At 44.4% G+C, this 25,167-nt stretch overlaps 1 protein-coding gene across 1 annotated transcript in view; it reads right to left on the bottom strand.

Annotated features, from left to right (window-relative positions):
- FER1L5 (fer-1 like family member 5) overlaps window positions 1–25,167 on the bottom strand; it is a 90,135-nt gene that overhangs the window by 61,124 nt on the left and 3,844 nt on the right. Inside the window, exons 3-14 of the mRNA XM_053401966.1 lie at window positions 21,491–21,582; window positions 18,318–18,426; window positions 16,114–16,198; window positions 15,360–15,487; window positions 14,435–14,563; window positions 12,331–12,393; window positions 9,809–9,859; window positions 8,589–8,619; window positions 7,435–7,550; window positions 5,663–5,786; window positions 3,107–3,183; window positions 544–612 (exon numbers count right to left, since the gene is read on the bottom strand). Of these exons, the coding sequence (XP_053257941.1) occupies window positions 544–612; window positions 3,107–3,183; window positions 5,663–5,786; window positions 7,435–7,550; window positions 8,589–8,619; window positions 9,809–9,859; window positions 12,331–12,393; window positions 14,435–14,563; window positions 15,360–15,487; window positions 16,114–16,198; window positions 18,318–18,426; window positions 21,491–21,582 (1,074 nt within the window). The remainder of the gene's footprint in view (window positions 1–543; window positions 613–3,106; window positions 3,184–5,662; window positions 5,787–7,434; window positions 7,551–8,588; window positions 8,620–9,808; window positions 9,860–12,330; window positions 12,394–14,434; window positions 14,564–15,359; window positions 15,488–16,113; window positions 16,199–18,317; window positions 18,427–21,490; window positions 21,583–25,167) is intronic.

Genomic DNA, 25,167 nt, shown 5'->3' with positions numbered 1-25,167 from the left:
ATCAGAAAGTAATCAGTGATGAAGTTCAGGTGCCATGGAATTGACACGTCCCAAATCTCCTTGCACCTGGGATACCAATGAACATGCTCCCATTTCAGCACCCCAGGCATCAGGGATAAATGGAGGCCATTATAGCAGCTAAGTAAAGTTTGCATGAGGGAGAGGTGGTGGCTGAGGTCTTGGGCTTCTATTGCTGTTATTGGGAACCTAACAATATTCTGCATTTTGGAAAGCAAAAGGACTGAGCTAATTTCTGGTTTTAGGGCCAGAGGGCTCTGTTTGCCAAGGCCAATTCCAAACTGAGCCAGAGCGAGGGTTTGCATGTCAGTGGTGTAAACAGTAAATAGTAGCAGACATTTCATCCTGATAGTAACAGACTGCAATCTGGGAGGACCCAGACAGGAGAGGGGGTTAAGTAACTAGCCCTCCCCTCCCCAATGAAACGTGGTGTCATGAGTGGTAGGAAGCAAGCTCAGCCCCAGCCACAAAGTGCACCCCTGTGCTCTCTCTCTCCTCACCCCATTTCTGCATAACAATACTCACCTGCATAGGAAAGAACATCAGCTGGTTCCACACAGGGTTGGCGTCTCTGAGCACAACTCTGGTCTTTAGCTGAACATGTGGGCAAAGGGAGCAAGTCAGTAAAGAGCCCCCATTCTGTAGAAGGCTTAGCTTTCAGCACATGCTAGTGCCAGGTAAGATACCCACTTCTAGATGACAGAGGATAGCTCAGTCGGTAGAGCATGAGACTCTCAGTCTAATGGTTGTGGGTTTGAGCCCCATGCTGGGAGAAAGATTCCTGTATTGCTGGGACTGGACTAGATGGTCCTTGTGGTCCCTTCCAACTCTACAATTCTTTGATCCTATGGCTATCTTATGAAACAGGATTATATATATTCACTTGTCTCTGACATGTAAGGCTGAGCTGCAAGGAACCAAGCCTGAAAGCTCTGGAGAACAGAATGAGCAGCGGTTCTTGCTGTCTTCAGGCTATGATTGTACTATAGATGCAGGAGTAACTGTGGGCAAGCAGCAGCTGATCAAACTCCTTGAGGTCTGGTAGTTTTCAAGGACTTCTTTCCAAGGCTGAGATGCACCCATTTTGGTTCACGGCAAGTTCTCCAATGTGGTGATCAAGGCAAAGAGAAGGTTCCCTGCTATTGTCAGTGTTGCATGGTCAGTCAGTTTGGAACTTAAATGGTTATTGATGGAAATGCATTGCTAGGGTTTTTTTTTTTTTTAAAAAAAGAATGACACTTGGTTGGTTTTTGCTTTGTGCATTTTGGAGAGGGAGAGGGAGTACCATGGAGTCAATGCGCCAAATATTACAGCAAGAACGCTGGAAAGGAGATGTATTTAATTTTTAGCTGTATAGAGAGAATATGGCACATCATCTTTTATGCAGATTATGATTAGAGCTGTCATTCAATTAAATAAATCTTAGTCGATGAAGAAATCAGTTTGTTTAAATCTGCATATAGATAAAAGCAATGGTTCTGAAGCAAACTTCTTGTGTCTTTAGAAGATAGGTTCCTCTATCATCAATGGCAGGTAATGCCTTCAAAAGGACGTTTCCTCCTATGTGAGGGAGAAAGAAAGGGTCTCTCTTAAGTTGTAGCTTGCCCTGGGATCTGCTGGTGAAAGGCATGTAATAATTGATTAATTAGCCCCAGCTTGGATAGCTCAATTGGTTAGAATGTGGTGCTGCTAGATAACGCCAATATTGCAGGTTTTGATCCCCATAGGGGGCAACTGCATATTCCTGCATTGCAGGGGGTTGGACTAGATGATCCCTAGGGTCCCTTTCAACTCTATGATTTTACTAATAACAGTGGTGGTTGCCCTCTGTTGTTTGTATAAACATTAATTTGCTGCCTGAGTAATTGGGAGCAGTTTTCCAGTTGACAAAATGTCTGTTTAATCAATGCACATGTTAGATTAATCAATTAAATATGGAAGCTCTAATTATGGTTTTAGTTTCTAATTTTCCAGATCTTAAGTTTGGTTTGCCACAAAAAGCAGGATTTCTACTAAGACTGTATACACATTTTTGAAAGGAAGTTTCTCTAAAACAATGTACTGCACTTTGGTATTATTTTCAACGATATATACATTTTTATGCACACTTTCCTCCAATAAACACATTTCTGTACACATTTCTTGGGGTTGGAGAACTGCATTGTAAAATTCAAAGAGCTGCTGATTTCAAAGCATAACTACAGTTTAGTTTGTGTATCATTTCAGGAAATATGAATTAGGTAGAATTTCTCCCCCACCCACAATTATGAACCATGTACATTGATAGTGCTCCATAAAAATATTAATATTAGAGAGATATTAATAGCCAGGCTCCCAGGTGTCACTGGTAGCTAAAAAATGGCACCTAGCCCACGCTGAGGATAGCTGGAAGGAGGGTGCATTGCTTTGTGTGGGACTTGATTGCTGCCACCTCCCCAATTTCCTTAGGGTCCTCAAGGGCAACCAGAAGCAGCTCACCTGCAGAAAGTGAGTCCAGTGCTATGATTTCCAGCTAAGCCTGAGGCTGAGCATGTGTCAATGAAGCACTACCTGGAAGAAAATGCCTCTCTGTGTGGAAACACCAGGACCTGCCAGCAAGGCACTCGCGTCACTGGCATGCTTGGGTTTCTGTGTCAGCCTCCTTCCAAACTGGCACCAGAGTTTTGCAAAATGCACCCTTTGACAATTCTAACAGACACACCTTCAAGTCATTCTCAAGTTGCATCTTTCCATGCAAGACATAAAAATGAGTTCCCAGGTAAATAGGAGGTAGTTACCCTGCTTTTGTTTTGCATTACTGCAACTTGTCATTTCCACCAAACACTAGGCTTGCAAACAACCATTGGCTAGGCTATTTCTGGTGAGCATCAGGGGCCTTCAGTGATCAGGCAAAGATGGATTGAAATATTGGCCCTTTCCTCCATTTATGCTACTAGAGATTAACATAGACTGTACAGGCTAGTAAATTCAAAGGCTGTAGAATACAGAACCTTATTGTATTGTTTATAAGTAGCAGATGTTATTTTCTTAAGAAGCTATTGTCTTCCTTTAAGGAAGAATAAAATAATTAGGGCTGCATTTTACATACCAGTTTCCCTGCAAAATCAACTTCCAGAGAAGGGTCAACTGAACCGCCAGTGGGATCAACATCCATGTTGCTCCGTACTGTTGAGGAAAGTAAGAGCCCTATTAAATCTTTTTTGATGATCCCATTTTACCAGGGTGTTAGCCCTTCCTTACTCTCTTATCTGCTAGACAGCTCTAATGGGAATGTGTTGACCGCATAAGGGAACCTGGAGGAACATGAATCTGAACTATCCACCTATATCATTTAGAAGAAACGATTCAAGCCTTCTCACTCATATAATAGACTAACAGAAACAAACCCTTGTCTGGCTGTGTTTTGACCTCTGAGCCACTTATCTGAATGTTCTTTGTTAAAAATTGTTTTTGTTTTGTTTTGTTGTGTTTATTTTTTTGAAAAATTTATTGATTTATTTAAGTAAATCATTCCCCCCCTTGTTCTTCAGCCAAAAAGCTTCCTAGAGCAAAACCCAGTTGAAATTAAAAAAACAAAACAGCAATTATCCTGCTTCTCAAGTTTTGAGAAAAGGTCAGAAGAAGCACTTTTACTTACTGTGCATGCTTGAACTGTGGAGGCCATGCATGAGCACTAATGCACCACTGCAATGCATGCCATGGTGGCTATGTCCTCCCTCCATGGCTGGAGTCAGTAGGTCTCTAAATACCACTTGCTGGGAATTGCAGGTGTGGAGAGCGCTATCGTACTCAGGTCTGGCTTGCAGGCTTCCCACAAACATCCAGTTGGACACTGTGAGAATGCTGGGTCAGGAGGGGCTTTTGACCTGACTCAGAAGGCTCTTCTTCTGTTCTTAAGCCAGGACAAAGCTTAAGGTGATCCCTTGGTTATTGCCTTTTCCCCCTGCCCCTTTACAAGCAAAGGCTTAGTCCACTGTGTCCACCAACACAAGAGCAAAACTGTGCTATTATCCTCACTCTCTGACCCACCAGTTTAACTGGGACTCCATTGTCTGGCCCAGCCCAGGCATAGAATTTCTGAAATTACAAATTAACAAGCATTTTTGCTTGCAAAAAGCAGCAAAGCTCATTAAGTTCTTTATAAAGCCTGGCATACTGCAAAGACAAGGGCAAAGTCATAACAACACGTGGGGAAGGACGTGGGCTTAGCTCCTGAAAGGACATCCCAGCCCTACTGCTACCCTATGTATTTAATTAATTGCAAATGCATATGAAAAATGCAAAGACTTTCCCCCACTGACCAGGGCTACTTCAAACATTTTTCCATAATAAGTGTGTGGTTTGTTTGTTTTTGTGGGTGGGAAGTTTTGTGGTGCTTAAATCTGTTACATAGCTCTTTAAAAAACATAGCTTTGTTTAAAAACAGCCTAGTATACAAAGGCAACATTTATATCCACTGCTCCAGCATCTTTTCCCTGGAACCCTGCACACGGCTGCCATACAGAAGGCCCCCCAAAGGAAACGTGGCTCTCTGGCTGAAAAAGCTTCCCCATCCTTGTTATACACCACAGGAAGCTAACCCATTCTCACGCCACTTTCAGTGCTCTGGAAATGCTAAGTCTCACATGAAGGGAGAGACCCTCCCAGAAGCTGCCCCTTAAGCTCTTGTCTATTTTTACTGGTCCAAACCTCCTAGAGGCGGAGGAAGGGGGTGCGAGCCGCCCTGGGTGTTCCCACCAAGAGGGGTGACAAAATGCTGGGCAGCACTCACCGCAGGGCTTGCAGTGCACCCAAGCCACTCGTCTCTCCTGGGAGAGACATGGTGGCTTGGGCGCATAGAGGCTCCACACTGCCGAAACAGTCCATCCGCTGCCCCCTCCCCAGCTGTAGGGTGGCTGAGTGGGAGGGGGCAGGCAGACTCCAAAGGCCCTGCCCTCACCCTGCCCCTATGGGCGGCTGGCCTTGCCCTCGCCCCGCTCCTATGGGTGGCTCACGCTGCCCCTGGGAGCACCGCTCCAGGCGCCCAAGCGGTTTCCTCTGCTGCGGGAAACCTCCTCCACAAATGCCTTATTAATTTCCTCTTGGTTGCAGCCTGATCAACAGATGGAGGCTGGAAAACATCCTCTGAATTTTTGATTGCAAATTGGTATAAGTGTGTTTGGCATCTCACTCTCATTATGCAAAGATTAACATGAGGAAGATTAACATACGAGGAAACCAAGGGACCAAGCTACATCTACTGATCTTAATGGTTATCACTTTTTTTTAAAAAAAATTGTGCTGCAATTTGCAAAATAAAATCAGTCTCTCTATAGAAAAAGACAAAAAAGAGAAAGGGGCCATTGTCCCTATCTTGGTTTCGCACTGCCACCCCACTGTGACAAAGAGGGCACTTTATGAGTGTGGTACAGGGATGCAGAGTCACCAAGAGGTTTTTCCTTTGTCCATTGTTTACTGCTGAATCAGAACAAACACCCATACTCAAAAACCCGATTGGGGTTTCTTCTGATTTAGCAGTAAACAGTGAGTTTTCTGGGAAAAGCAGATGGGCAAACGAAAAACTTCTCGAACTTGTGCCTAGAAAGCACTGGCCAAACAGAAGTAATCTTGTGTGTGTGTGTGGAGAGAGAGGAGGCAGACTTACTTGGAGACAAATCTTCTGCTCGGTATACAAAGAGCTGGAGCATGGCTCTGCGAACTGCTGGCATTACTGCCGCCTGCAGGAGGTTGGCCTCCAAATCGCCACTGTCTGGCAAATGGGCTGCATCCTTGGAGAAGAGAAAGGCGCAACATAAACCTGTGACCCAGATGCTGGTGGCCCTCTAGATGTTTTTGGCTCACAACCCCCATCAGCCGCAGCCTGCCCCAGCTGGGCTAGTTGGGATGGATGGGAACACAGGAAGCTGCCCTATCATGGATCAGGCCATTGGCCTACCTGGCCACACTGACCAGCAACGGCTCCCAAGACTTTGGATGGGAGACATTCCCTGCCCCACCTGGAGATGCCGGGGGGGTGGGGGGCAGGACTTCCTGCAAGCAAAGCAGGTGCTCTGTCAGGGAGCTCCCTTCCCCATAATCCTTTTTCAGTCTCAAATATAGGGAGGGCCCTAGGTGAGTGAAAGCTGTCACAGATCATCCCTACAGAACACGGAGGGAGTTTCAGATTCAAACAGGGCACTTTCTGTGTTCATTTCAGTGGCAGCTGCAAAAGGAGCACAAACACTGTAGCAGGAACAAATGCAATGTTGGAACCAGCCCACAGTTTTGCAAGGAAAGCTGTGGAAAAACTCAACCCAGTTTAAACAGGCATGCTGTCTCCCAAGAAAACAGTAGATCTGGCATATGGGACCTGCTGTCCTGTAGCTTCTCCCTGTGGTGAGCCACACAGAAGGGCCACATGGGGGCAGGCAATGGTGTAAGGTGGGCCTTTTCCATTTGGCCAGGTACTCAGAGTAGAATTCATGGTTCTGTTCTCAAAACAACCTTATGAGGTAAGGTAATGAATTAATTATAGGTCTTTTTCCGCTGCTTGTTCATGTCCCTGGAAAAGTTTGCAACAATTCAAATATAGGCACAAACAAAACTTAAATAAAGCTAAAGACCACAGAATTGCAAGAGCAATTAAAATTATCTGCAAAAGGTGAGAGAAGGAAAAGCAGCAACAAACAAAAGACAGGCTTCAGGCAAACTTCTCTGGGGAGGGTGTTCCATGGCTGGAGTGCTGCTACCCAAAAGGTCCTTTAGATGGTGGGGGAACCCCAAGCAGCTGTCCTGTGAGGTTCTTAATGTAGGGGCAGGTGCAAATCGAGACGGGTGGTAAGGTCAAGATGGAGCAACTGGACCCCATTCACCCACTGAGCTTCAGGGCAAAATAGGAGTTTGAACCTTGTTCCCCACAGGAATAAGTCTAACACTCCATATCCACCATCCCAGTCTGGCATAGGAATTTGGGTGGGCACCCCACATAGTAGAATCATGGAATCATAGTTGGAACGGATCCTGAGGATCATCTAGTTCAGGAATATGCAGCTGTCCCTTACTGAACCCGCAACCTTGATGTTCTCAACACCACACTCTAACTAACTGAGCTGCTGTTGGCATCCTGTAGCAGGACCCAGGTATAGATAATATTTATCTTCTTAAGAATGTTGCTGCTAAAATCCCAAGTTCTTCCTATTTAGGCTGCTGGTACAAGGCCACCAAGAGTTCTGCTTGTCTAGTCAGCCTGTCCTGCTCTACTAAACTGTTTAGCAAGTTGGTGTCTGACCTACCAGTCTTGAAAAATGATGCTTTATTCCATTATCCAAACAAGGCACCCCATCATTTTAATAGCTGCCAATGGCATCACATGAACTTGAATGCCCGTGACAAGCCTCTGTTGAGGTGGTGAAGATGTTGTAATGTAAAGATTTTTACCGGCGCCTGATCTCCAGCTCCAAGGACACAGAGGTTAACTTTCACATAGCCCCTTAGTCCGGCATTGAGATTAGCTGGGTCATAGAGGCTCAGCCATTTGCCCATCAGAGCATGACCTAGGGAAAAGAACAAGAGCCAACATTCACACCATCCAGAAGTGCCATCTAATTGTGGATAGACATTCATTTTAAAAACATTAGAAGATCCTGCTGGATCAGGCTTGGCCAGAATCCTGTTCTCACCAGGGCCTGCCAGATCCCTGTGGGAAGCCTGCAAGCAGGACCCGAGCCCAAGAGCCCTCTCTGGTCCTCAGAGGCCTTGCTGCCTCCAGCCAGGGAGGCAGAGCATAGTCATCATGGCCAGCAGCCATTGATTGCCAAGGACAGCCTTTTCCTCCATGGATTTGCCGCATCCTTTTTTAAAGCCATCCTCGATGGCGGCCATCACTGCCTCCTGCGGGAGTGAGTTCCGCAGTTCAATATTTTAACTGTTTAACTGCTTTGTGAAGAAGGGCTTTCTTTTATCTGTCCTGAATCTTCCAACATCATTGATTGTTCATGAGTTCAGGTGTTATGAGAGAGGGAGAAAAACGTTTCTCTGTCCACTTTCTCCAGGACAGGCATCATTTTAGACACCTCTGTCATTTCACCTCTTGCTCACCTTTTCTCTTAACTAAAAAGTCCTCGCAGGGGAGTTGCTATGAGTAACAGTATCACAAGGATGCTTCCTTTCTGTCAAATGTCAATATAAAACTGTGTGACCTGGTCAGAGTCCCTCTTTCCTTACTCTGTAGGTAATATAAGCTGTCAAGCCCCAAATCTGAGCTGAAACTTTTCACAAGTTTCCATGAATGGTTTTGGCCTTGTTGATGAGGGCTTCCTTTTCCAATTCTTTTAGGCACTCCTTGTGAAAAGGTTAATCTGGTTGCTTACATTGCCTCACTAGCTCTCACTCTCAATTGCCTTCAATTAGTACAAAACAACCAGTAGGACAATTAACAGTCTCTGACACCAAAAACATCCATGGAGCTTGTGATGTGAGGATGGAGCACAAAGCCCAATGGAGGGCGGAGGAAGGGAACAGTGGCTGAAGGGTCTTGGACACCCTGCCTCCCAAGAGCCCTCAAACTCGCCACTGGCTCTAGACAACAGTACCTGGAGATTCATACACAAGCCCGATCTCAATCTGCAGAGAGAGAAAAACAGAAGGAGTTACAGGAATTGTCAAGGAAAGGAAAAATTGAGCTGTGGGAAAATTTCAGGGCAATTCAGAATATTGCAAAGAGTTTGTGGTTAGACTAAATTGTGGTGGTTTTTCCTTTTTGCGGGAGGTGGGGTTCCCTTCCAATCCTGTGATTTTATAACTAAAATGGGCTTCCACAGGAAAAGGGGAGATTGCTAAAATGGTCAAATGCTTCTTTATTAAGGAAATAGCATAGGCAGGTCTATTAAGTATCTGTATTGTAATGTATGCTAATGTGTTGTCACAGAAACTCTAAATCTCTGGAGGCTCTTCTGGGTGGTCAGTGGAAGAGGGTGTGTCTCCCGCCCTCTCCCTGGCTAAAGGGGATGTCTTCAAGATATCTCTGTGTGGAAAAGGACACAGGAGAATGGCCGTCTGGGGGCTAGAGCTGCAGAAGAGACACGGAGGCCTGACTTGCTCTCTGCAAGAATCCAAAGCTATGACTTTGGTGACCCACCCCAGGAACCGAAAGTAGGAGGAAGAGATCATCAGCTGGAAGATTAATGCTGTAAACCTTCCAGAACATGCTCAGCCTGTGCTTATAAACCTTCTACCACAGAAATCACCATCATCCTTCCGTGGCCTTCACTCCAAGGAAACCAGCCCAAGGTGTGAGCTGGGACCAGGGATTTACAAATTCTGGTTTTCTAAGTTTCTCCTTTTTCCAATCTTAAATTCAGTTCTTCACATTTCTGCAGCAATTTGGTTTCCTTAGTGTGAATTTCCCCTAATTCTTAAATGCAGTTTTGACAAATATAGACATGTTTGCAAGCACTCTCCCCTATGGCATTTTTGTATGGCATTTTCACTGCCTTTATAGGCAAACAATACCCTAATATAACATTGCATTTAGTAGTTGTTGCTCTAATGTAATTAGCTGCCATAAATAGAGCCTGTTTAAGTGTTGGGTGTTGCCAGATGTTGAGTGCTACCAGTGGTAAAACAACAAACAAACAATGAATGAATGAATGTCAAAAGCTTGGCTGAGAGATCAGAACTTCTAAAAAAGACTCTTTCCCTTGTCTCGGGGGCCAGCCCAGAGCAGCTCAAGGCCCACTGAGCGTCACCAGCAGGGAGGCCCCTCTTGATTTCTGCCTCTCTGTAGATGTCAGCCAAAATTGCATCTGCTCACCCTGAAGACCCCAATGAGGGAATCGGCCCGTATTGCCTTGGAGTTCAGTACCTAAAAAAGAAACACACATAAATTCCCCTCCCCTCCCACAAAGCTGCCTTGTCTGCCTAGTATAGGGGTTGGCAATGCAGTGCCTCCAGATGTTGAGGACTACAATTCCCATCATCCTTGATCCCTGAAATTGCCATGCCGGGGCTGATGGGAGCTGAACTCCAAAATACTATATGCGGCGGGGCCCCCACCACATTGCTTGTGTCTGGTCGGAGTAAGAGGCAATTGTGGCCTCAGTCGCAACTCCACTCTCCCCCAGGCAGTGACTAAAATAAGGAGTGATAAAATAAACTCAACCAGACAACAATCTGGATTAAAAATGGCCACAACTTTACAGAAGTAGGTGGAATTTTGGCTCAGGCATCGGGTGTACTATATATTTGTTTTAGCCTCCTGCTGGAGGGCTGAAACATTTTCAGGGTTATGCCAAGGACTTTGGCCTCTCCAAGACACCAAGCTACTGAGGTGGCCACGCTAAGGCCATTTGCTGGAAGCCCTAAGGCCCGCCCACCCCATGCTTGGCTTCTGGACAGAGACTTCTACCCTCTAATGGGGTGTCCTGAATACGCTACTGGTACTGGACTGGGCGATGCACCACATGGGTTGCCCCTAGTCTAAGTGAGATACAATTAGCAGCTGCGTTATCCTTTTGCCACTTGCATTGGGGCTTCTTTTGTATCTTCGAGGAAAAGGAATAGATTTAAGGGTTTAGAATGCAAAACAGGCAACCCAGGAACAACACACTGTCTGCGCAGAGGGTGTGGAAGAATGGAAAACATAATCAATGGGAGCTGGAGGAAGGTGACTCAAGAGCCACCAGCCCACACCACTTCTTCTGGTGTACACACCACACTTGCCTAACATCAGGCTAGGCGGGGAAAGGGCCACAGTCCAGAGGGAGACTACCTGCTTTGCCTGCTGAAAGTCCCAGGTTCAGGAAACTCCAGGTAAAGATGAGAAAGACATCTGTTTGAAACCCTGGAGAGCTGCTGCCAGCCAGTGTATAACAAATACACCAGCAGCCTGATTTGATACAAGACAACTTCCTATGTTCCTGACTTGAAAGACCTAACAAAAAGTGTCAGGGTCAAGCTTGGACTTCACCTGGGCAATAGTGTGTTGGTTTTCTATCCTTATTTCTGGTTCTCCTGCCTGATGGCTTCTTCTTAGGCCTCAGTCCCAGGAATGGGTGTCTCCTCCTTTTGCCCTGCTAGCTCTCTCAGCCCACATCCACATCATAAAGTGCTATGATACCACTTTAAACAGTCCTGGCTTCCCCCAAAGGATTCTGGGAGCTGTAGTTTGTTAAGAGTGCCAAGAGTTGTTAGGAGACCCCCATTCCCCTCCTAAAGCTACGCTTCCTACAGTGGTTTAACAATCCCTCTTCACAGGGAAATCTGGGAATTATAGCTCTGTGAAGGGGAGAGGGGCCTCCTTAATAGCACCCTTAATAAAGTACAGCTCTCAGAATCCTTTGGGGAAAGTCAGGACTGTTTAAAGTGGTATTGTAGTGCTTTAAATGTATGGTGCGAATGTGGCCTAACAAGTGAAGGAATTCCAATGGGTCTACTCTGAGTGGAACAACCTAGTTGCTTAACCGTCATTTGTGGCGTTTTAGGTGTTGTGACCTCTTGTGAGAAGGAAGCGTGGCTGGGGAGTGGCAAAGAGTGCCCACAGTCCATGGGCATGCAACGTCTCAGAAGCAGCTCATGCAACCTCTCACCTGGCCAGGTTCCTTGGAGCTGCGATGAACGACCCTGGGACCTTGCAGTGTTTAGCTGAGGATGTGGATTGAGGACAAGGTTCTAGCTACTTGCTGGGGACGGTGGTGGGATGGCCTTGTTCCTATATGCTTGGGAATCTCTGTGTTTGTTCTTGTATCCACTCCTCCGTTTCTGCTACGACTCCTTCTGCCTCCTTGTTCCACTAAGACTCTCTGAAGATTCCACACTAGAAGTCACTTTACATCTGGTCTGCTTCTTCCTTTACAAAATTGCCAGTTCTGCTACCCAGGTTATCAGCCCTGAGTCCGAATGAAGCCTGCCAGAGCTACAATTCTCAGAGTTCCCTGTGAAGAGGGATTGATTGTTAAAGTACTCTGGGAATGGTAGCTTTGTGAGGGGAACAGGAGTCTCCCAATAACTCTCAGTGTCCTTAGCAAACTACAGCTCCCAGCATTCTTTGGGGCTGTTTAAAGTGACACGATAGTGCTTCAAATTTATGGTGCTAATGTGGCCCCAGTTGCCGACAACCCAATTTGCTGCTTCTTTACAAGAATCACAAGGTAATGCAATCACAAGACGTGTCTAACCTTTTGACCTCCAGAGGTTGCTGGAATCCAACTCCTATCATGCCAGACTTTGGGGGCTGCTAGGAGCTGGAGCCTGCCAGCCTTTGGAGAGCACCACACGGGCTGCTCTTGAGGACATGGGATTCTGTTGAAAAGGAAGGACTAGATGTCGCTTTCTCACCTGGATGTCAATGAACTGGTCGAATAGTTGCATAGGTCTCTCATCAAAAGTCTGAACGAATGTCTAAGGAAAATCAAACAAATGTGGATGAAGAAGAGAGGTACCTAGGTTGCAGTAAGACAGGCATAGGCAACCTCGGCCCACCAGATGTTTTGGGACTACAACTCCCATGATCCCTAGGCAACAGGACTAGTGGTCAGGGATAATGGGAATTGTAGTCCCAAAATATCTGGCGGGCCGAGGTTGCCTATGGCTGCAGTAAGATGACAACCTTGCAGCAGAGGCAATATTGAAAAGTCCTTGTTGCAGCTTCAAACCCATTAAAGGGCTTTCCACCTGAGTAATCATTCATGCATAGTTTCTACTTTTATGCAGCTATACTATAACAGGAGTTCTCTGGGTACTCACAGGAAGCAAACCAAAACAAACCTAATAAAACAACAAGAAAAGCAAAACACAGAAGCATAATTTAAAACTCAATTATAAATAGAGTGGCCCAGAGGTAAAATGTATGTCATTTAAAAGGTCTGGGTGAATAGACTTGTCTTCAGCAGGTGCAAAAAAGGACCATAAAGATGATACCACCATCAAGCATGTTGTTGAATCCCCTCCAAAACAGTTGTCTTACGTGCTGATAAAGAAAATAGAATATTGTTAGAAGGAGATGCTGTGTTCAGTCAAGCCATGGAGCTTGCTTTCCAGGAGGCAGTGATGGCCACCAGCTTGGATGGCTTTAAAAGAGAATTAGAAAAATCCACGGAGGAGGAGAGGGCTGTCAATGGCTCCTAGTCATGATGGCTTTATTCCACCTTCACAGCTGTAGGCAGCAGTGCTTCAAAATGCCACTTGCTGGAAACCATGAGAGGGGAGAGCGCTACTCTTGTGCTCAAGTTCTGCTCCCTCGTTCGCCACTGTGAGAACAGGATGAATCAAAACAGTCCCCAAAAGCAAAGGTGTGAGCATTTAACTCTCATGTCCCAAGATAGTTTATTTTTCACCAGTTCCAACTGGTCCCAACTGCTTGAGCGACTAAAGGTTAATTGGTTAGTCTACCAATTATATCTAATCATTTTGGACAAATGTAGTTGCCTTATGCTGAACCAAACTATCCTAGGCAAGAAAGGGTTTTTCCTGTCTGTTATTTAAATGGAGGAGGGGGGAAACTGTTTAACTGAACATGCCAGTTTGGATCTGATATCTGCATGAACAGGTTGTTAATATTAATGTTTGATTTTTTTTATTTTAAATGTGTGTTTGAAGCCACCCAGAGTATAAATATTATTAATAATAATAATAATAATAATAATAATAATAATTAATTATTATTATTATTATTATTATTATTATTATTATTATTATTATTTATCCCTAAGCTCAGTGACAGAGAATGCTATGAGTGCAAAAAACCCCAGGTTCAATCCCTGGCATATCTAGGTATGGATGGGAAAGATTGGAGAGCTGCTGCCAGTCAGTGTTGACATTACTGAGCTAGGTGGACCAATGGGCTGACTTGATATAAGATCACTTCCTTTGTTGCTTTACCAATGAGCTATAGGCTCTCTTTCATTTTCTTTGGATTGCAGTTGACTATGGTCTGGACAATAACACCATTTACTTATATTGGACCAGGAAAGTAGCTTTCCTCTGCCCAACTGGCTTCCTCCACTCGATTTGTATAGTTATTGAGCTATTGCTGCTGGATTGTAGATAGGAGGAAAGCTGTTCCTCTTACTCTCTACAGCAGGGGTAGCAAACATGTTGTCCTGCAGATGTTGTTGGATTACATCTCCCATCATCTCTGAGCACAGACCATGCTGGTTTGGGCTAACGAGGGACAGAGTCCAGCAACGTCTTGAGGACCACAGGTTCCCCAACATTGCAGAAATGACTGCAAACAGCCTCATAGTGTGTTCATTCTAGAAAGCAGGTGGTTCATAGTGCCTTTCCAAATACAGCATCTCTTCCTCTTAGCAAGCCAGCACCTTCAAGTCCTAAGATCCTGCTACTGTACAATGACTTTTTCATTTGAGCCCCAGACAGGAAAGCCCCTGTCAGCCAAGGACAGTGTTTGTGCATGCCACCCGAAAGCTCACAGAATACCAACCTCATTGTAGTAGGGGCTGATCCCAAATTTAATTCTCGTCCTGAACACGTAATCCCCAATAGAGACTTTGACCACCGGCTTGATGTTGTTTTCTTGCAGCTGCCGGCACTCTATTATTCCAACTCGCACCTAGAATGAGAGAGACAACATGTTGGCCACACTCTGAAAGCATCTGTGATCTGTTGTCATAGTCTATGGCCAACAGGCAGGTGAGCAACACCCAGAATGGAGACATGCTTGGAGAAAGGGCCAAAATAAGAGAACAAAGAGGTGGAGGTGACAAGGGATAGTGGAGCTCAGACTCCAGGATGTAAGCCAGTGGGTAGGAATGGAAGAAGGCAGCATTTCCTGGTTCGCCACGTATATGTCACACGCTCCACTGTTCCACTGCAGTTCATCTTCTGCCCAAGCCTGCATTACTTCTCTCACTATCCACTGCAGTGAAATTACACAACAAATGTAATCTACATAATTAATTAACTGAATTGCATTGTCACTACATTATTACACCCTATTCATTCTGATGCAAAGGATATGTAGTGCAAATGGGGAAGAAACGTAATCAATGATGTATCATTGGTGGACTGAAAGCAAAAGCAAATACGGATTGTATTTACTAGATTGATTTATGTCCCAGATATGGGACAAATAAGTGAACACTGACAATTTATGGTCCCACTTCCATTTTTGTTGGAATTCTCTGACATCTTTACCGGTGAGTTACATCCAAGGGAAAATAGTTGAGATAGAAAGAGGAGACTTTATAGCAGCGGAGGCCAACTAGTCATCATCCAGATGTTATTGCACCTGATCTCCCATTAGTCCCAGCCAGTATGGCTGCAACTGGATGGCATCAGGATGGCAGAGGATGTCTTAAAACAATGATTGTTCCTACATTTTGACCTCAGCAGTTGGACCACCTTACCTGAAAGACTTGCTTCTTGTCGACCAACACTTTCTTGGGTGTGGGTGTTGGCGTTGCCTCTTGGATATCTGTTTCCTTTGTAACCAGTTCTTCCGTTTCAGAATCCTTTGCAAAGATGGGGCAGCAAACTGATGAAGACCAGAAATAACAGTGCTGTAACGTCTATTGTTTCCATAGCTTTCCCCCCTAAATATTTGAAGCAATATAATGCACAGAATCTCTGAAATGATACAAGAATTAATCAAAGGCGAAGAGAAATCTTTCCTTCTGGGGATCTCCTGGGTCTAATGTGTGGTTCAAACACACAGGAGTGAAGGTGGTGTTGCTTACATTGCAGCGCAGTCTGCTGCACACACATGAAATGTGCAGACGTATGTATGAAAAACACAGACAAAGTCAGTGGGACCCGTAAGGGGCATAAGAAGGTGAGCAATATAATCTTTGAGCAATATAATTGATAGAAATAATAATACAAAGGCACAGCAATTGTACATAAAAACACAAGCAAAATAGACTCACACTGGAGGAAAAAAAATCAAATAGACTGAAAATATAAATTTCCCTAGGAAGCTAATGAGGTGTTAAGATTTCATTGCTTCATCAAAATCATCTTAGAAATGATGACTTTCTCAGGGTTGGCAGTTGAACTCTCTGGTTCAGTATTTAGAGGCCCATCATGGAATGAGGACCCAAGCTTGTGCGCTGGTAATCAATACTAGGTAGGCATCAGTCCCCAAGCCAACTGCATACTTACTAAATTTCCTGAAATCATGTTTTTTTGATGGCAGATCTGTTGCAGGTTCTGCAGGGGAAAAGCAGATCTTCACAGTGATGGTACACTGAAATGTTGAGTCAGGTGAATGTGTATTAGTTTGCAAGCAGCTAAAGTGAAAACAATAAGGGGTTCCCAAGCAAACCCCACCTGAAACCTAAAGAAAGCAGCCTGGCCTGCTCACATCCCTAGACCAACAGCCTGAACTGCAGAAATCACTGGGCAAGTTTTTAACAGTATGGATATAAGAATCCTTATCTTCTCATGTCTGCTATAGCCAGTGTGCACCCACACTGTAGATACCAGGCCCCCTAAGAAATATTTGTGGATTCTTCTCTGAATGTTACATTTTCCTTTAGAAATAATTATTTTAGCTTATCTATGCAGGCTGCTATATTCACTCATGGTAAGGAAGGGTTTTCTCAGGGCAACCAGATAAGAATTTTCTGTACGTCAGATGAACGTCAGCTTTTTCTTAATTTCTTCCAGGCTGCTGGTGTGCCTCAAATATCTTCCACATTGTGAGTTTCGGTTGCCTTTATAATTACTTAAAGGTAAAGGTAAAGGTACCCCTGCCCGTACGGGCCAGTCTTGCCAGACTCTAGGGTTGTGCGCTCATCTCACTTAAGAGGCCAGGGGCCAGCGCTGTCCGCAGACACTTCCGGGTCACATGGCCAGCATGACAAGCTGCATCTGGCGAGCCAGCGCAGCACACGGAACGCTGTTTACCTTCCCGCTAGTAAGCGGTCCCTATTTATCTACTTGCACCCGAGGGTGCTTTCGAACTGCTAGGTTGGCAGGCGCTGGGACCGAACGACGGGAGCGTACCCCGCCGCGGGGATTCGAACCGCCGACCATGCGATCGGCAAGTCCTAGGCGCTGAGGTTTTACCCACAGCGCCACCCGCGTCCCTTCTATAATTACTTAGAGGGCTATTAATTTTGTGGATTTATCTGCAAGACTGCCTTCTGCAATTTTTCTCCAGCCACACTTGCTCCGGCCTGTCACTATTTTGGCCATTGCCAGAAAAGTTGCTGGGATGGCTGACAAGCACTGAGGCTCTTTCACAACTGGGTCTATGGCTGCTTTTAGCCTTTTACTCTGGGACTGGCATCCTTCACTCACTTAAATTTATGGATAATACAGATCCCATCACCACATAATTGCATTTCAGTGTTTTTATTCTACTTATCCGCCCTGTGGAATGCCCTCCCATCAGATGTCAAAGTGATAAACAACTACCTGACATTCAGAAGACATCTTAAGGCAGCCCTGTTCAGGGAAGTTTTTAATGTGTGATATTTTAGTGTATTTTTGGTTTCTATGGAAGCCGCCCAGAGTGGCTGGGGAAACTCAGCCAGATGGGTGGGGTACAAATAATAAATTATTATTATTATTATTATTATTATTATTATTATTATTATTATTATTATCCTACCTTTATAGACCCAATTTATGGTTTTTGTGTGTGTGCAATAATAAGAAATTACAGCACTGTCCTGTGCTGTATAGACTGGCAAAATGCTACTGAGGTGTCTTGGGACTCCCGTGCCTTTAAATAAATCTTCCATTTTGCACTTTCCGGCCTTTTTAATCATTTCTGTTCAATTAAAAAGTTGGGCCTACAAAGAGGACATTTTAAATCAACATGGAATGGACTGTCGCTGAATAGACTTGTGAGTAAATAATATAGGAAGATTTAAGTTATGGGAAGAGCATTGCTGGACAATCTAATGCTATCTTTCAGTGCCATGTCCTTCTTCATGACCAGTGTTTACAAACTTCTAAATAAGTCCACTTCAGCAAAGGTCCCTTCTAAGGCTATTTAAAAGCACCCTGTTAATTCTGCTTCCAAATAATTATGGAAAAGCAACACCACAGCAGGGAACCCTAGAGGGGAGGCAACCCACATCAGCATTGTTCAAAATCAAGGAATCTAGAGCAGTATTTTCCTATTTGGTGTCTTCCAGATGTGCAGCCAATTCCTATCAGCCCTTGTCAACATAGCCGATTCAGGGATGATAGGTGCTGGAGTACGGAACATCTAGAGGGCAGAAGGTTGAGGAAGGCTGATCTAGAAGGAACTCAATGTAATCTTGTCCTGGGCCCACTGCCTCTCACTACCGCTCAGATGGACACCCAGATCCCCTCATCATTCACACACAGACTCCCCTTTCCTGGCATACCCCAGTTGGTTTCAGATTGTCATCCCTCAGTGCCAGGTTCTTGATGTTGATCAAAGTTCTGGGTCTTTCAGAAGCAGCTCCTAGGGCTATGCTAGCAAAGCCAAAATTCCTAGAGTAGGAGATATAAGGGGAAGTCGTCAAAGAGCTTCAAAGCCAGTGCAAAAGTTAGCAGTGTGTTAGAAGGAGACCCCCTTCCCAACATGGTGCCCCCCAGATGTTTTGGACTACAACCCCACGGCATCTATGCTGCCTATGCTGCCTGCGGCTGATGTGAGTCGTAGTCCAAATCATCTGGAAGGTTCCACGTTGGGCAAAGTTGGGTTAGGAGGAAGCAGACAGGAGTCAGACCTCCCAGCCCACCAAAATCCACATCCTTCCACAAAGATGCAAATATTTTGTAACACGTAAATGGCTGTGACATGCCAGTTTCCCCTGGCAATGTCAAGAAGATGCTAGAGTCAGCTGTTAATTAAATAATAATAATAATAATAATAATAATAATAATAATAATAATAATTTATTTATTTAAATTATTTAAATAATTTATTTATTTATAATTAAATTTATTTATTTATTTGAATTATGGTGCTGGAGGAGACTCTTGAGAGTCCCATGGACTGCAAGAAGATCAAACGTATCCATTCTTAAGGAAATCAGCCCTGAGTGCTCACTGGAAGGACAGATCCTGAAGCTGAGGCTCCAATACTTTGGCCACCTCATGAAAAGAGAAGACTCCCTGGAAAAGACCCTGATGTTGGGAAAGATGGAGGGCACAAGGAGAAGGGGACGACAGAGGACGAGATGGTTGGACAGTGTTCTCGAAGCTACAAACATGAGTCTGAACAAACTGCGGGAGGCAGTGGAAGACAGAAGTGCCTGGCGTGCTCTGGTCCATGGGGGCACGAAGAGTCGGACACGACTAAATGACTAAACAACAACAACAACAATTTATTTATACCCCACCCATCTGGCTAGGTCCACCCACTATCCCCTGGAATTTGATGGCAGTGTGTGCCTGAGACATTAAACATGGAGTTTACCCTTTTGTACATCTTTCTTAGTATTGTAATAACTATAATTTGTTATTTGTACCCTGCCCATCTGACTGGGTTGCCCCTGCCACTCTAGGTGGCTTCCAGCATATAGAAAAACATAGTAAAATATTAAAGCTTAAAAAGCTTCCCTATACAACTCAGTAGTTGTCCAGATGAGAACTGGGGCCGTGGTGGGCATGGAGGGGCTTGAACTCTGCCACATACCTGACAAAAGCCCATGACTTACTTGCACCAGGAAGGAAGCTGCTGTTGTTGCAATGTGTAGCTGCAGGGGGGTGGCAAGATTTGTAAAAACTTTGGCAGGGGAGGGAGGGGTTAATACACCAACCCATGCATCATTCCCAATTCTTCTCTCCATCATAGAAGTTGCGTATTTTAATTTTTGGGGGGGATTTTATTGTGCTAGCTAAAGGCCATGGCAACATCCAAAGAAGGAAAAGGAAAGAAAAGAAAAGGAAACAAAAACAAACAAACAAAAACACAGCAGTCTCTAAATACTACAGTTCCATTAGATGGTACACTTCATGTGACCTGCAGTTTTGCCCTGAAGGTAGATGGATCTTCATTCCAGTTTACACAATTAGCAAAAAAAAGAGATAATCCCCCTACTGCTCCCTAGACCTTTGCATGTGTAGGAGAATATACCATATTTGAATACCCCGCCCCCTCAAAAGACACATAGAAAACCAGCACATCGTGAATAAAGCTTCAGTCTGATGCCTGTAGACAAGGCGGAACAAGTGCTCAAGGTTAAGAAACAAAACAGAAACCGGGGCTGGATGACTGTTGAGAACACACTAGAACTCAGGAATGGGTTCTTAGCTCTCTTTCTTTCTTTCTTTCTTTCTTTCTTTCTTTCTTTCTTTCTTTCTTTCATATTTATATACCACTGTAGCATAGAAATATACCACAGCAGTTTACAGCAATAGAACCATATTAAAAAACATCCAGTAAAATAATAAAAAATTAAAAGTAAGTTAAAAGCAAACGAATTAAAACAAACATCTGTAGACTGGTGTGGAAGATGAGGTACTCTGGATTGCCTGTATAGGCCTGATGGAATAGAAAAGTTCTTAGCTGGCATTTGTAAGTACAAAAGGCACCTGCTGAATATCTATTGGCAGTGGTGGACTGATGACACTAAAGGACCTGTTTCCTGTTGTTGAGCCCCACCAACTCTGGGAATGGTCAGAGATGTTCCTGCAGATGATTGTGGTGGGATACAAGGGTTCGGGCAATCCCTGTGGTATCCTGAACCTAAGATGTTCAGGGCTTTGTAAATTAATACAAGAAGACTGAATGTGGCTCAGTATTAGACGGGCAGCTCATGCAGCTGTTTTAACAGTGGTGCCACAATGTTTTCAACAAAAAGCTCCCACCAGTGCTCTGGCCACAGTATTCTGCACTACCTGGAGCTTCTGAATGAGGCCCAAGGGCAGCCCCACATACAACGCTTTACAGTAATCTAGCCTCAGAGTTACCAGTGCATGGATTACAGTGATCAGGAAGTCTATTGATGTGTAAAACTAACATTGGGGTGTGTGTGCGCAAATGTTCAAAGGTCCATCCTCCCTCATCACCCCCTCCTGCACTGTGGAACCTCTCTGCACAGTTTAGGACTCTGATCTTCCAGGGTTCTAAATCACCTGGGGAGCCTCCACTAGGGATGGATGAATTAGTACCAATTTCAGGTTCTCTCAGTTTCTCCTTTTCCCACTCTTAAGTTCAGCTTTGCACATTTCCACATCTATTCGTGGTTTGGCTTTGTCTTCCTTGTGAAAGTTCCATCAGAATTTTAGTGCAGCGTTTTCCTAATAATAATAATAATAATAATAATTTTTTATTTATACCCCGCCCTCCCCAGCCAAGGCCGGGCTTGTATGCAATTCTGCCTCATATGCCCAATTTTGCAAAACAATTTCTCGTGGTATAATGCATTTTTTTTGTTATATCCCTAATATATACATTACTATGCATACTTTACCAAAAACATGCATTTCTGTACGCATGACTTAGCTAGAGAACAGCATTGCAAACGGGTCCTTCAATGGTGTATGCAAAGCAAGAATGGTCCCTGACCCCCAGATGCTCCATTTTGGCTTTCTTCTGGTGGCTCACCTGTCAACAGCTTTAGTGCTCCACTCTCGGAGGTGGACAGTCACAAAAGGGTCGCTGTCCAACAACTCTCCATCCAAATACCACACCAGGGTCTGTAGGGAAAGCAAGAAAAGCAGTCAGCGGCTGATGGTGCTAGTCACTCACCTTGCCCTGGACAAGATGGTCCTGGGTGGGTGGTCCTGGCTCCTGCACGATGTGCCAGTTTTGAATGGGAGCTGAGTCATTGCTCAGTTTGTATTGGAAATGTGGTGTCTGCCTGCAAAATGTAGTGCCCAACTTGGTGTTGCTGCTACTGTGGCTATCCTCTAAAGAACCTCTTTGTTTAAGGGGGTGGGGTGGAATGAGGTGAGCAGGAAAAGTGCTATGCTGCGTAAACTGACAGGTTGGCTGGGTTGGAACTGGCTGGTGATGAATCCTTCTGAATTATAATCATAATCATAATCATGATAATACTGGGTCCTTAGCAGATGCTTGATTATTTTGGTTGCTGATACTGGGCCTGAGCAAAAACATATTTTATTTCTGTTTGTCCCTCGGGAGTTGTCTTGTTAATTTTTTTTTTTTTAATACGAGTTCCTAGATTAGTCATTCTTGCTCCTTGGGGTCTCTAGAAGTTTAATCCCAAAGTGCTGGGTAGATGCATCTGATCTCTGAAGCATGTAAACAGGAACAACCACCCAACAGCTGCGATCTGTGGAACTGTCCCTGTCACATGTGCCACAAAATATTCATTCCTTAATTTTATGATCTTTTAGTGTGGCACCACTCACACTTCGGAATTTCTTGCCTCCTCTTTGTGGCTGCTTCAAACATCTTTGTTTAGGCAAGTCCATCCAAACATTTTCTTTTATTGTTTATTAGGTTTTAATAGCTTTAAGCATTTTCAACTGTTTTTATTGTTCCTTTTAAGATTCTGAGTAAATCAGTTAAGAGTTTTACTACAATCAAGCAGCTTGCAGTATCTATTTTGTTAAATATAAATGAATGAATAAATAAAAACCCCTTTTCTATTCCTGGAGAACAGGCGAAGTCCCGGAAGACTGGAGGAGGGCAAATGTTGTCCCTATTTTCAAAAAGGGGAGAAGAGAGGACCCAAATAATTACCGCCCAGTCAGTCTGACATCAATACCAGGGAAGATTCTGGAGCAGATCATTAAGCAAACAGTCTGTGAGCACCTAGAAAGGAATGCTGTGATCACCAATAGTCAGCATGGATTTCTGAAAAATAAGTCATGTCAGACTAACCTGATCTCGTTTTTTGACAGAATTACAAGCCTGGTAGATGAAGGGAACGCAGTGGATGTAGCCTACCTTGATTTCAGCAAGGCATTTGACAAGGTGCCCCATGATATTCTTGTAAAGAAGCTGGTAAAATGCGGTCTTGACTATGCTACCACTCAGTGGATTTGTAACTGGCTGACTGACCGAACCCAAAGGGTGCTCATCAATGGTTCCTCTTCATCCAGGAGAAGAGTGACTAGTGGGGTGCCACAGGGTTCTGTCTTGGGCCCAGTCTTATTCAACATCTTTATCAACGACTTGGATGATGGACTCAAGGGCATCCTGATCAAATTTGCAGATGACACCAAACTGGGAGGGGTGGCGAACACCCCAGAGGACAGGATCACACTTCAAAACGACCTTGACAGATTAGAGAACTGGGCCAAAACAAACAAGATGAATTTTAACAGGGAGAAATGTAAAGTATTGCACTTGGGCAAAAAAAATGAGAGGCCCAAATACAAGATGGGTGACACCTGGCTTGAGAGCAGTACATGTGAAAAGGATCTAGGAGTCTTGGTTGACCACAAACTTGACATGAGCCAACAGTGTGACGCGGCAGCTAAAAAAGCCAATGCAATTCTGGGCTGCATCAATAGGAGTATAGCATCTAGATCAAGGGAAGTAATAGTGCCACTGTATTCTGCTCTGGTCAAACCTCACCTGGAGTACTGTGTCCAGTTCTGGGCACCACAGTTCAAGAAGGACACTGACAAACTGGAACGTGTCCAGAGGAGGGCAACCAAAATGGTCAAAGGCCTGGAAACGATGGCTTATGAGGAACGGCTAAGGGAGCTGGGCATGTTTAGCCTGGAGAAGAGGAGGTTAAGGGGTGATATGATAGCCATGTTCAAATATATAAAAGGATGTCACATAGAGGAGGGAGAAAGGTTGTTTTCTGCTGCTCCAGAGAAGCGGACACGGAGCAATGGATCCAAACTACAAGAAAGAAGATTCCACCTAAACATTAGGAAGAACTTCCTGACAGTAAGAGGTGTTCGACAGTGGAATTTGCTGCCAAGGAGTGTGGTGGAGTCTCCTTCTTTGGAGGTCTTTAAGCAGAGGCTTGACAACCATATGTCAGGAGTGCCCTGATGGTGTTTCCTGCTTGGCAGGGGGTTGGACTCGATGGCCCTTGTGGTCTCTTCCAACTCTATGATTCTAGAAGGTCTGCTTGTCTATGGTCAGGTGCCAGGGGGCCTGGATCAAAGACTCCCTGAATCTAGGTTCTGTGCTTACTGCTAGGATGCTTGAACAACAAACCAACATCCCTCTGGCCTAGGGAATCAGGTGGTCTTAGAGGGACAATCACTTGCTCCTGGGTGATGGGAGAGAGCTCACCCAAAGGTTCAACTGCTTTCCCTTATGAGTGAGGGAGACCACCATGCTGGTCGGACTAGCAGTCTTTGGGATGCCCACTTGCACGTTGCACAAAAGAAGAGGGACGCAGATCTGAGTCGCTGCTTCATAATGTAGTTTTATGGATGGGAAAAACAGACCACATTGTTTTTAACTATGCTTCATTTTTTAAGCAACTCTTGGTCCCCACCCACCATTCCAAACACATTTTATAAATCTGTACTGCCAATCTTTTAATATCTTTGGTGACACTCTATCTTTGGTGTTATCAAAAACAGGAATTAAATTTCAGGAAGTGCTACCATTTTTAAGGCAGCCATTAAAGGTTCTTTAGCTTTAAACAGGGCAGCCGGCAGTCCTTCAAATGTGTCCTTTTGCAGGGTAGGGCACATGGCCTCCCAGGCAGTCTGCTCGTGTTCACACCATACATTTAAAGTGCTATGAAATCTAAATTCAATATCGATATTCTAGAAGGTAAAAATAAAGTACTATCAAAAACATACGATTTATTATTGGATTGGTATACGAAAGACGAAGAGATAAAGGAAGCCATGGTTAAATGGGCTATTGATTTTGGCCATAATATCGATTTTGATGCGTGGCAAGAACTATGGAATGTAAACATGAAATTTACGGCTTGCACTGCCTTAAAGAATTTGTGGGAAATGATCTACAGATGGCATCTAATGCCGGTAAAGCTAGCAAGGATGTAGAGAACAAAAAATAAGAAATGTTGGAAGTGTGGAGAGGTGGAGGGTGACCTCTACCATATGTGGTGGACCTGTAGTAAAGTGAAGGGCTTTTGGGAATTAATCTATAACGAACTTTAAACAATCTTTAAATATACTTTCCCAAAAAGACCTGAAGCTTTTCTACTGGGATTGATTGGAAAGGAAATTGAAAAAAAAGATAAAAACCTCTTTCTATATGCCAGGACAGCAGCCAGAAATATGTTAGCTCAGAATTGGAAAACAGACATAATACCGAATATAATGGACTGGCAGGTTAAAATGATGGACTACGCAGAGCTGGCCAGA

Source organism: Podarcis raffonei, chromosome 8 (assembly GCF_027172205.1).
Source record: "Podarcis raffonei isolate rPodRaf1 chromosome 8, rPodRaf1.pri, whole genome shotgun sequence".
Lineage (NCBI taxonomy): Eukaryota > Metazoa > Chordata > Lepidosauria > Squamata > Lacertidae > Podarcis > Podarcis raffonei.
This window is presented reverse-complemented; position numbering and strand designations above follow the sequence as displayed.